Genomic DNA, 13182 nt, shown 5'->3' with positions numbered 1-13182 from the left:
GGATGAGAGGGTTCAGAGAGAACTGTGACTAGCCCAGTCGCCCAGCTGGCTTCATGTGGAGGAGTGGGGAAACCAAACCAGTTCACCAGATTAGTGTCCGTGCTCATGTGGAGGAGTGGGGAATCCAACCCGATTCTTCAGATCAGAGTCTACTTCTCCAAACCACCGCTCTTAACCTCTACATCATGCTGGCTCTCCGGCATGGAATCAAACATGCCATTTTGATCTCTTTAGAAGAAGGCAAGTACTCCAAGCAATGCACACCAGCAAAATGTCATTAAGTACCATTATTCTGAAATAGTGTGTACTTACCAAGTCACAAAACTCAAACACCAAAAGACAAGGAATGGCTTCCACATACTGCCCGATACACTGGAGGACGTTTGGGTGCTGCAGATTGCTGTGAGGAAAGGAAAAGAGGAAGAGGCTTTTGAGTCAAGAATGTGTGGTTTCATCCCAAGGGATGGAGCTGGTAAATCAAAGAGGAACAAAAAAGCTAAGTATGGCGGAGACTCACGGGGGACTTGTACTTCTCTTAGGGAGATTCAGCTATACATCCGTTGAGGCTATGTTCATCTCAGACAACCCCACTAAAGCCCAAACCAAATTCACCATTCTTCTGCAGTTAAAATTCATGAGGGGGAGGGGAGGAGGAGGAAGAGGAAAAGAAGAGCTGGTTTTTATATGTCGACTTTCTCTACCACTTAAGGGAGAATCAAACCGGCTTGCAATCGCCTTCCCTTCCCCTCCCCGCAACAGACACCCTGTGAGGTTGGTGGGGCTGAGAGAGCTGTGACTAGCCCAAGGTCACCCAGCTGTCTTAATGTGTAGGAGCGGGGATAACAAATCCAGTTCACCAGATTCGCCTCCGCTGCTCATGTGGAGGAGTGGGGAATCAAACCCGGTTCTCCACATCAGAGTCCACCGCTCCAAACCACTGCTCTTAACCACTACGTTACTCTGCAACTACACTGGCTCTCTGCAACTTCCATCACATCTAATGTCACCATAAAGCCTTTTTTTTGCCATTTTGTTTTACTTTCTTGTTTGTCCATAGTTCACCAGTCTTGTGGCACCTTAACATTTTTTTTTCTACACACTTATGGACTAGAGGCCCCTTCTTCAGATGCTGGGATTCTGATCCACGAAAGGCACCTGCAACACAATTAAAGAACGTCTACTTCCCACAAGGTTAGGGCTGCACCCATTGTTATAAGAGATATTATCACAATAAAGGAAAGCAATACAGGACATACAAATCACTGCAGAACTCAATGCCCAGCAGACAGAACCAGCAGCTAAGAAATCTACGTGGAAAAGCCCCTCTGGAATAACACACACACACAAAGTCGTACGTGCCTTTCCGAAGGTATTCAAGGGCGATCAGATATCCTTCAGAAGACTATTCTGGAGGAGGCGGAGCAGTGACTGAAATTGCACCTGCCCTCACAGCAGATGTGTAAATTACTCTGGGGGAGGAGGGAACAGACGCAATTAGCAACGTCTGCTGGACCAGCCTAAGGGAGGGGGTACAGCAGTTGGCACCAGGAGAGGTAGCTCTTGCAGTATGGCAAGTCACAGGGTGCCAATAGCGTTCAAGATTGAAAACAACAACAGATTCTTTGATTAAGCCTGACTGCAAATAAAGCCTCTTCCCAAAGTGTGCGTAGCTACTTCCTAGGGTGAAAAAGAAGAGTTGGTTTTTATATGCCGACTTCCTCTACCACTTAAGGAAGAATCAAACCGGCTTACTATCATCTTCCCCTCCCCACAACAGAGACCCTGTGAGGTAGATGGGGCTGAGAGAGCTGTGACTAGCCCAAAGTCACCCAGCTGGCTTCATGTGGAGGAGTGGGGAAACCAATCCAGTTCACCAGATTAGAGTCTGCTGCTCAGGTGGAGGAGCGGGGAACCAAACCCGGTTCTCCAGATTAGAGTACATCACTCCAAACCTCCGCTCTTAACCACTACATCATGCTGGCTCTCCAGCGTTAATGCTTCTTGACATCCCAAGGGCTGCCTCCTGCCACTACAAACTAATGAGATGCTACTCACCAATACGGCTCTCCCTGCCTCAAGAACCGCTCCTGCTCCTTGGGACCTGCACTGGCTTTCAGCTCTTTCACAATTACCCTTGCCACGCTAGTGCCTGTGTACACCTCTCCGAGCAGGACCTGAAACACAACGTCAAAGAGTTTGGGGTTATGTTTTTGAAATGTGGAAATCCAACAAAGGTCACCAGACAATATATATCATGGAGGATGTTGGGAGGCGCTTAAGACCAACTCAGAATGTCTTGGGACCTCAACCACCCCCCCACCCACACAGCAGTCCTGCAACCAATTGCCTAACTCCCTGCACCCAAAAACATAGGCCCAGCCAACCAAGGTAAGCCCAGTTCCTTTCAAAGACAGGAGACTTCCTGCTAACACGTGATAGCAGAAAGGCGGACTACAATAAAATATAAATACACAAATAAATAAACGCTAGTCTTCCAAAGTCGCTACGATAGCAACACGTGCCCTTAGATGTCCGGGGCTGCACATGTGCTACACTGACTGGCTCAGCGTGTGTCTACCCTATGCCGACAGGTGCAGGTAACCCGTTGAATCCCATTCGTGATGGGGTTCGGGGATTGCAATTATTTCCCATGAACGAGCAGCCACCCGAGATTGAGCAATAACAGGTCTGTGATAGCAACACGTTCGTTTTAATTAGCAAACTGGGTAAATCTGGTGCAAGCACACATGGGTGTGTGTGGATGTGCGTGCATGTGTGTGCTCAAGTGTGCATATATACCATGTTTTTTTGGTATTGCTGCACTGGAGACTATTTTGAGGAGTACATGAGCTAACAAAAAAAAAAAACCAACCCTAGACTATTAAAGACTTCTCACCTTTCCAAACCAACCACTTCCAATTTCTTGAATATAGTTTAGATTCTGACGCGCTACTTGAGGCTTCAGTTCCTCTGAGAGGGGGGAAAAGGACAACGTGTCATTGAAAGATTAACCATAATTTATATTTCATTGTTGAAGTATTTCCTTTTTTTAAAAAATCCTCACACAAGTTCATTCCAACACAAACCTGACATACAGATGCCTTAGTACTACTTTTTTCCTCTACAGCTGATGATCAGCGCTGCCCGCAACAATGCCGTTTAACGCACAGCGATGAAACATTCTCTCTGTCCAGTTTTCAAGCTCCGATTCATGCCGCAAAGAAGGAAGCAAAGAGCAGATCTTGGGGGATGGGGTTGTTTTGGCAGGGAAGGTTAGGCTCTCTGGCTATCCTTCATGGGGGAGGGGAGAGAAGAAGCACAGCAAAAGTTCTCAGATTCAACCCCAGCATCGCCAGTTGAAAGCTCTCAGGTAGTAGGGAGGGAAGGCACCCTATTAATGCAGTCTCCATCCGCCAGGGCGCTGCTTAGTTGTTTGCTGCCTGCAAGCCAATTTCTAGTAACATTCAGAATTATTATACGTCTATTTTTCAGCAGCATGGTACTTCCATGCATATAATTAACTATTAGTGAAAATATTCCCATCCACATGTGAATGGGGGTGGGGGGGAGAGATAACCCATCCAGTTAAAAATGAGCACAAGATAAGAACTTGCATAACTGGATCAGACCAGGATCCATATGGACAAACATTCCATCTTCAGATTGGCTTGGCTGACCAGATGCCTCTGAAAATTCACAAGCTGGCCGAGAATGGCAAGAGCTTGCCCCAGCATCTGCCGCGTGTAAAGTGCCGCCAAGTCGCAGCTGACCAATGGCAACCCTTGTAGGATTTTCAAGGCAGGAAACCTTCAAAGGTGGTTTGCCATTGCTGGCTTCTGTGTAGTGACTCTGGACTTCCTTGGTGGTTTCCCACCTGGGTACTAACCAGGGCTGACCCTGCTTAGCTTCCGAGATCTGATGACAGCGGGCTAGTCCGGGCTAGCCAGGTCGGGGCCTAGGCATCTAGCATTGAAATATACAGCCACAAAACAAAGCAGCATCGTTCAGCTAATGTGGCTAGTTGCTAGTGACAGACCTATCCTCCATGAATTTGCCTAATCTTTCTCTGGAAGGGGGGCGGGAGAGAGGACTGTCATGTTACAGGCAAATCCATCCTAAACCTTTGCAAAAATTTAAGATTTATTTCATCTTCCAGTGTGGCAGGCAGCCGCTCAAGCCTCAGCTGAGCAACGCATGCAGGCTTATAGGATCCATCTTCCCATTTCCCAAACAAGAGCAGAATGAAGGCTATTTTTATCAAGGTTCGCAGCTCCTATTTAAAATCTTTTCAGAAGCAAGATTAAGAAGGATCAGCCTATACTGGGAATAGCATTCTGTGGGAGACTGATAAAAAAAACAAGAAAAGTGTGTGTGTGTCTGTGGGGGGACCCAGAACATCTGATGAAGAGACAGAGAATTGATGGTATAACATTGGTTAGACCTCCCATAGAGTATAGTGTTCAGTTTTGGGCACTGCAATTTAAGAAGGATGTAGACAAGCTGGAACGTGTCCAGAGGAGGGCAACAAAGATGGTGAGAGGTCTGGAGACCAAGTCCTATGAGGAAAGGTTGAAGGAGCTAGGTATGTTTAGCCTGCAGAGGAGAAGACTGAGAGATGATATGATAACATTTTCAAGTACTTGAAGGGCTGACATAGAGAGTGCTGAGTTGTTTTCTGTTGCCCCAGGAGGTCGGACTAGAACCAACGGGTTGAAATGAAATCAGAAGAGTTTCTGTCTAGACATTAGGAATAATTTTCTAACAGATCAGTTCCTCAGTGGAACAGGCTTCCTTGGGGGGTGGTAGGCTCTTCTTCCCTGGAGGTTTTTAAGAAGAGGCTAGATGCCTATCTATCAGCAATGCTAATTCTATGACCTTAGGCAGATGATGAGAGGGAGGGCATCTTGGCCATCTTATGGGCATGGAGTAGGGGTCACTGGGAGTGTGGGGGTTGTGAATTTACTGCATTGTGCAGGGGGTTGGACTAGATGACCCTGATGGTCCTTTCCAACTCTATGATTTTATGATTCTATGAACAGGAAAGCACATGACAGAAAAAAACCTATTTTTAAAAGTCAATTTATCGAAAACCATTTGCCAAAATGCACACAGGGAGTTGTTCAAGATACTAATTTGAAGGACTGCATCACAAGGACTGTGTGCAAGATGTTACTAGACTAAAAGGACAACCCCCCTCCCTCCCGGAAGCACAGCAACTGTGCTCTCAATTTGCTAACAGCTATCGTGAGGAGGGGGAGGGAAGACGGCACGGTATAGCCCAATCTCGACAGATCTCAGAAGCTAAACAGCGTTACTTGGTACTTGGAAAGGAGACCACCGAGGAAGACTCTGCAGAGGAAGGCAATGACAAACCCCCCTCTGCTTCTCACTTGCCTTGAAAGCCTCTTGTTGGGGGTCACTGTAAGTTGGCAGCAACCTGATGGCACTTTACGCACGCTCACACCTCTCATGAGGAAGAACTCCATTCATGAGACCAAACATCAGAAGACAGTCCAGTGGCGTGCTCAGATTGGGCCGGAGGGGACAGGAGAGACCTATCCTTTGTCAACCGGGGAGATCTTACCTGGAAGCTGTAACTGTGATACAGGCAGCAAAGGAACACTTGGAACTGAAAGTACGAACACTTCTGCTGGAGACTGGACGGATGGCGTGTCTTCTGCTGGCGGGGTAAAGTCTATTTCGTCATCAAAGTTGTCTTCAAACTCCTATGAAAAGAAAAAGGGCAGAACAACAGAAAAGGACTGTTAACTTACTATGAAACAGATGGGCTTAACATTTTATAACCACACACAAAATCTGGCCCCTATGCTTGGTCAAATCGATACTTAGATTGGGGACAGCAAATATTCTCAGGTACAACGGTTAACTGCTACAGCTCTGCAATCTAAATCAGAGAATCATGGAAGGGGCCGTACAGCACATCTAGTCCAACCCCCTGCTCAATGCAGGATCAGTCTAAAGCATCCCTGACAAGTATTCGTCCAGCCACTGCTTGAAGACTGCCAGTGAGGGGGAGCTCACCGCTTCCCTAGGAAGCCTATTCCACTACTGAACTTCCCTTACTGTAAACATTTTCCCCCTAATATCCAGCCAGTACTTTTCCACCTATAATTTAAACCCATTATTACTAGTCCTATCCTCTGATGGCGATGTTTGGGAGCTATATCCCTGCAAGGCTAATAAGAGAACAAACCCCACGGAGTCAGAACAACCCCTATTTTACCTCAAGGCCTCTCCCTAAGGGTTCTGCATGCATGTTTCCTCGACCCTGCAACAGAACTTTTCCAGAAGTGTTAGCCACAGGAGGGAAGGAATTATTTGGGTAGTTCACTGTTTATTGTCACTGTCAGCCCTGATAACAGCAGTCATTGTTGACTGTTTTTCACAATGGGTCTTAATCTTGTGTTTCTTTTTTATGAAGAGCATGTATGAAAACAGTTTGGTTTAAACCATAGGTTTATATAAACATTTTAAATAAATAATATGTTTTTAGCCAATACCAGGACAGGCCGCTTGGCAACAGTTAGGCCATTGGCATTCTACATGGTGGGTCCTTCCTTTGGAATGGCCTGCCGGAGTGGGTGTGGTTGGCGCCTTCACTTGCCATTCTGTTCCAGAGGACATTTCGTAGGGGGTAAACTGTCCCTTTTTGGCTTTTCTTAACGGTGCTGGCTTTTAACTGTGATTCATTCTAGATTGGTTTTAACTTGTTGGGCACTTACAGTGTCTTGCTGTTTCATTAGCTTTTCATTGGCTTTTCTTAACGGTGGTGGCTTTTAACTGTGATTCATTCTAGATTGGTTTTAACTTGTTGGGCACTTACAGTGTCTTGCTGTTTCATTAGCCGCCTTGCATTTGTGGAGATAAGGTGGGGTATAAGTATTTTTAATCAAATCTGGGGAAAGGCCATCCCTGGTCTCAAGACCTTCTGGGGTACAGTACTGGCTTCCCTAAGGCCCTCTTGACTCCCTCAGCAGTAAAAAGGGGGTCAGCCCATTTAGGTCCAAGAGGAGGGGGCATTGAGCTGAGATCAGCAGAGAGACACACACTTTCGGCAAAATTTGTCCTTGCAGCTTACTTTGCTGCTTATGAAAGTTTCACAGATTTCTACTTGCGTGCCTTTTTAATTGAAAATGCGAGAAGTGGAAGAAAGGGGAAGCGGTTTTTGAAATGCAAGCTTCCACCCGATCGCAGAGATGAACAGCTCAAAATAGCATTTTAAAAAAATTGTTTTACACCAACCTTTGACAGCACCGCAAGCTTATTCACACATTACGCTGCACGTGACAGAAAGCTGCAATTCTTTCAGATGTTTGGTTCTGGTTTTTGTAAATTGCATGAATTTGCACTGATATGCTTTGCAGAACTGTCCCACAACTTGTCACCCTCATGTGCCTTTAACATGGCTACAGTCATAATTTGAGTGGCATTCTTCACCTCATCTGGACAAAGTCTTTCCTTCTTCTCTCACAAGGGAAGCCTGTCTTGGTCTAGAATGCACACTGGTCTATACTGCAAGAAAGAAGTGTAAACCGTGACGTACCCCCAAATTTATGAACTGTGCATGGCAGCCAATCAGGCCCACAGGGAAATCATCAGGCTCATGGCAGGCTATAATAAGCTCCACAGGTCTACTCATAATGGAACTGTCGCACCAACGCTGCCATCTCCGGACAAGACAGCACTTAACTCATAAAGATGACTTAAATTGGCAGTGGAAAGTGCCACCAAGTTGCAGCCGGCTTACGGCGACCCCCTAGGGTTTTCAAGGCAAGAGATGAACACAAGTGGTTTTGCCATTGCCGGCCTCCATGTAGCAACCCTGGACTTCCTTGGCGGTCTCCCATCCAAATAGTAACCAGGGCTGACCCTGCTTAGCTTCCAAGATCTGATGAGAATGGGCTATTCAAGGCAGGGCAGACTTAAAATTATCCTGTGAGGGAAGGTTTGTTCTCTCTGCAAAAAAACACACATGGACAACACTCCACAGGAATGGTGGTGGGGGGGGAGAATGCCTATTTTGCAATGAGATCTGCTGACAGGACACTTGGTCCGGGATTCTAAGAGACCAGTGCACGGCATGCAATCACCTAAGAACATGAAGGCAGGAACCAGACACCACAATACCAGACTAAAACCATCTGAAGAATTCCCTCAGTTACAAAAGCTGTCGGCCATCCAGCAGGCGAGTCCCCTGGTTTGGAAACACGAGCTCAGAACTAATCGCAGATTTTTATCTTGGCCTAGATGCTTGCTGAACCCTGCTCAGCTATGTCTAACTTGCGTGGCTTTTCCACCTGCATTCCTCTGTAAAGGGGGGGGGGATTTTTTAAATCAAAATGACCCCCCTGTTGTTCCCTGCGCATGTGACAGAATGTTGCCCAGATTTTCCCCCACACAGGAAGTGTCAGTTTTCGGTGAGGTTAAGTTACATCACCACAGGAGGAAGGAAAGGAGAATGAATACCTTCGGGGTGTATCAACAACCGTGGAAAAAAACCCACCAATAAAAGGGCACATTTTCAAGCTCACCAATCTCAATACTGTTTGACTAGACATCTGCCAAAACAATATCCTGTTTGTCTCATTCTTTACATTCCAAATCCAACCACATGTTGAAGATGCCATCCTGTGGGTGCGTATTATAACATCTGAACCAAGAGAACATTATTTTTTATAATAACTACTAATTAAGAGGCCTCGGCCATTCCCAGCTATTATAGAGACTTTTTTTTTAATTAACTTAGTCCAGAGTATGAAGAAGGAGGGTTGGTTTTTATGTTAACTTTCTACCACTTAAGAAAGAATCAAACCAGCTTACAATCACCTTCCCTTCCCCTCTCCACAACAGACAACTTGTAAGGTAGGTGAGGCTGAGAGAGTTCTAAGAGAACTGTGATTAGGCCAAGGGCACCCAGCAGGCTTCATGTGTAGGAGGAAACAAATCCAGTTCACCAGATTAGCCTCCGCCGCTCATATGTAGGAGTGGGGAATCAAACCCGGTTCTCCACAGTTCCAAACCACCGCTCTTAACCACTATACCATGCTGGCTCTCCAGCACAAGGAACCAACAGCTGCTGTTTGAACCATAATCCAACCCAGAGGTGGCTCAAAATCTGGTAGCTTTAGGGAAACCCCCAGCTAAAACAACAAAAGAGCTCAAACTCCACTGATGAAACCATCACAGAGTGAAGCTGGGTCTTAACAGGGAATACACATCATGATCAGACACCAGGCAAAAGGCACAGTGCTATACCTCCTCTAACTCACCTTGAAGTTTATCTCTTGATCTTTACAACAGGATACACAGTTCACGGACAAGAGCACCAGCACCACGAGGCTGCAGGCAGAAAGAATCACTAACGAGAAGGGGACCTCGACTCCTGCTGCTTCCCCTAGAAATGAACAGATAGTGGGCAGAAATAAATACGATTCTATACATTTGGAACACATGCAAAAAAATTCACTTTCGAATTATTCACCTTTAAAATTAAACCCCGCTTACTGACACAAGTAGGATTTTTTAATCCTAACTTTGCTCCAAGGAACTCAGGGAGTTCCTTGCCTCCCCCTTTATCTTCACAACGATTCTAAGATCATGAGCTCCAAGGAAGAGAGGGGATCAGAACACAGAAATCCTTAAGTTGAAGTCCAACACTGACCACTTTGACTTGTACACCTGCGGATCAGTGAAATCACGCATCCTTGAGACAAAGATGGTGGAACCAACTATCAGCTTCCTGCCAGTTTTAAGGGCCAGGCCAAAAACTTCTTCATGCCGCGCTGGGCATCTCGCAAGCCATACAACGCCTTTCCTCCACCCCACCTCACCCCAGAGACAGAGTACAACAGCTTCCAGGTTTACCCATATACATTTTTGGACAACGAAATCGGCATTTAACAAGGATCAACAAAATCTGGCTTAGATGGATTCTGAGCGAAAGCTTTTCGTTGTAACGACTGAAGAAGCTCCAGGATCAGAGGCAAGTATAGGTACGATTATCAGCTGCCGTGAATGGGACAATAAGCAAGCGCAGACTGGCCATTTAACTTACAGGGAATATTCCCGGCAGTCCACTGCCCTAGAAGGCTGCTGGTGGGCAGGAGCAAGCAGAGACAAGCCCCAGCCACTCCGCCAGTGCCTCAGGGGCTGCTTGGCTCAAACCATTCATCAGCAATAACAACTGGTGACCGCTCACAAATTGTTTCCTCCTGCATTGCTCCCAGCTTGGGAGAGAATGCAATGGGTAAGCTAATGCCCACTGTCGCCCCCACTGAGCTGAACAACACTGCAAAGCTGGCATGTGGGAGCCATTCAGCTTGGCTTGCTCCAGAGCCCTTTCCACTTCCCGGCCCACTCCGGTCAATAAGGGACGGTTTGATCTTGCATTGTGTGCCCTGCTCCTAACATTTCCAGAGCAATCCAACTGGCCGCCGTCAAAAGAGCAAATGTTAGACCGGACGGGGCTTTGGCGTGACCCAGCAAGGCAAGAACAACAATAGAACAGTCAGTTCTCCTTCAGCTACCTGTTTACTTACACAAGTCCACAAAGAGAAAAGTGCAAAGGGGAAAAAAGTCCACTAAGAAAAAAGTTCCAGAGGGTAGCTGAGTTGGTCTGCAGTGGAAGAGCTAGTTGAATCCAGAAGCACCTTAGAGACCCAGAAGATTTTCGGGGTGGAGCTTCGTGAAAACGTTGTTAGTCTCTAAAGTGCTGCTGGACTCGAATCTAGCTGGGGGGAAATCCATGTACAAATTACTATTCTATTTCCCCATGGGAATCTAACAGCAATATTTTTCCCCGTGCCACCTAAGGCATGTTTGCCAAGCAGGTAAAGCATAGAACTTATTTAAGAATTAGACTGGGTGTCCCCCAATCTTTTTGAGCTTGCAGGCACCTTTGGGATTTGGTGGGTGCGATAACAAAATGGCTGCTGCAGGAGGCAGAGCCAACCACAAAATGTTAGGGAGTGAGGTTATGCCCAATTCTCCTACGGTAGTAACTCTTCAACATTTAAGGCAGAAGCTCTATTTAACAGGATGCTTTTTCATCTGCACAGCCAATCAGAAGCCCTGATGGGCACAAGCCCCACCTGGCCCTTCCCACTTCCTAACAACCCTTGGTGGGCATCAGGAAAGGTGTTGGCGAGCGTCAAGGCGCCCTCGGTCGCCACGCTGAGGACCCCTGGATTAGACCATTGAGAGGCCATCAACGTTTGGTCAAAAGCAACAGATCCAAAGTTAGAGCCCCCTCCGCATATGAATTCTGAGCCCATCGGGATATAGAGAGAAATGGTTTCTGATGGAAGTTCAGGACTCCCAAAAAATTGCGAGGGGAAGGGGAATAATTTTGAACCTCCCACCCCCAACACATACACGCCCCTCTAGGATTATATAGGTTTTTGAGATTTGGGGCAGGCTGGTTTCCCCCATGCTTTTTGTATTTAACAGGCTCTCAACATTCCATGCCTCCTAATCTAAACTTGGTTTTTCTGCATGCATTGGAAGTTTCCAGAGTATGTAAAGACCCTACATTGTCTGCGGGTGGCCTGTTTTGGGTACTTTTTAAATTGTCTTGTTGCAGGGAGCCACTTCATTATTAGATATAGGGATGCTCTGATTGCTTTTTAAAAAAATATTTATTTATCTTTGGACTTGTATACCGCCGAAGCCAGGCTCAGAGCAGCTAACATTACGCAGTAGTAAAAACATTATGAACAACAATAAACATTATGAACAACAATAAACATTATGAACAACAATAAAAACAACAATAAACTTAATGAACAACAAGAGCGGCTGACATCAGGAAAAAACGTTATGAATAATAAAATAACAAAAAACAAATATTAAATACAGCAGGCAACTTAACCTCTTCTTCTTCCAAAAGTACTGAGTCTAAGATACAGAGTAAACTGAATGCTCAACTTCCCCTTTTGGTCACGATCAAATAGTACCGATACTTCAAATATTGACACATTATTGCTGCAATTATGCCATTGCGCCGTCCTTTAAAAAGGCAGTTTAATGGCTGCAGTACATCCTATAATCCTGCCACCAATGCAACGGTCCAATCTATCATTTTTTGAACTTCTTACCTGGCTTCCAGAGAAAGACATTTCATTCATCCCAGTAGTAAGATCACATTTTGAGTGTTTTTTTTAAATGACTGATGGTACAATCACCTAAGAACAAGGACATTCTGACCTGGATAGGCCAGGCTAGCCTGATCTCGTCATATCTTGGAAGCTAAGCAGGGTCTGCCCTGGTTAGTACTTGGTCGCTACACAGAAGCAGGCAATGGCAAACCACCTCTGAACATCTCTTGCCTTAAAAACCCAACTGGGTCACCATAAGTTGTCTGAGACTCGAGGGCACTTTACACACACGAGAACAAGAAAGCATTCTTGCACAAACAGAAGTTGGGAGGGGCTGTGGCTCAATGGTACAGCATCTGCTTGGCATGCAAAAGGCCCCAGGTTCAATCCCTGGCATCTCCAGTTAAAGAGACTAGGCAAGTAGATGATGTGACAGACAAGGTGTCTGTTGTGGGGAGGGGAAGGGAAGGCGATTGTAAGCTACTTTGAGACTCCTTACGGTAGAGAAAAGAGGGCTATAAAAACCAACTCTTCTTCTAGAGAGAAGGCTATGGCTCAGTGGTAGAACATCTGCTTGGCATGCAGAAGGGTCCCAAGTTCAATCCCCAACATCTCCCATTAAAGGGATTAGGCAGGTAGGTGATGTGAAAGACCCCTGCCTGAGATCCTGGAGAGCCGCTGCCAGTCTGAGTAGGCAATGCTGACTTTGATGGACCAAGGGTCTGATTCAGTATAAGGCAGCTTCATGTGTTCAAGTTAAACTTCTGCCAATAACTACTTCCATGCACGGTCACATAAACACTCCACTATGAACAATGAGTTAACTACCTTTCACAAAAATAAAGACAGCACATATGATGCCTGACTGTCACGAGCAACTCCTTTGGGAGTCAGAGAAGGAACTTAGGGAGCTTGCGCATCTGAGATGGAAGAACAAGCTGCATGGGCAGAAGCGCCGTGTGCAGAATTCATCTGCATGGACACACTGAACCAGCCCCAAAGGAACAAATAATCCCAAGTCCTCTGCTAAACAAGCAAAGCCAGAAATTAACCAAGGGAAGAATAG

At 46.1% G+C, this 13182-nt stretch overlaps 1 protein-coding gene across 1 annotated transcript in view; it reads right to left on the bottom strand.

The window, feature by feature from the left end:
• Positions 1-12847, bottom strand: part of LMTK2 (lemur tyrosine kinase 2) — a gene marked incomplete at its 5' end in the record, with an annotated part of 38963 nt that extends 26116 nt beyond the window's left edge. The window contains 6 exons of the mRNA XM_056866336.1: positions 313-400; positions 2056-2174; positions 2897-2970; positions 5585-5726; positions 9291-9415; positions 12793-12847. Of these exons, the coding sequence (XP_056722314.1) occupies positions 313-400; positions 2056-2174; positions 2897-2970; positions 5585-5726; positions 9291-9415; positions 12793-12847 (603 nt within the window). The remainder of the gene's footprint in view (positions 1-312; positions 401-2055; positions 2175-2896; positions 2971-5584; positions 5727-9290; positions 9416-12792) is intronic.
• Between the last annotated feature and the right edge of the window lie 335 nt (positions 12848-13182).

This window comes from Euleptes europaea, chromosome 21, assembly GCF_029931775.1.
Source record: "Euleptes europaea isolate rEulEur1 chromosome 21, rEulEur1.hap1, whole genome shotgun sequence".
NCBI lineage: Eukaryota > Metazoa > Chordata > Lepidosauria > Squamata > Sphaerodactylidae > Euleptes > Euleptes europaea.
The sequence above is the reverse complement of the archived record's forward strand: the minus strand, read 5'-3'. Positions and strand labels throughout refer to the sequence as shown.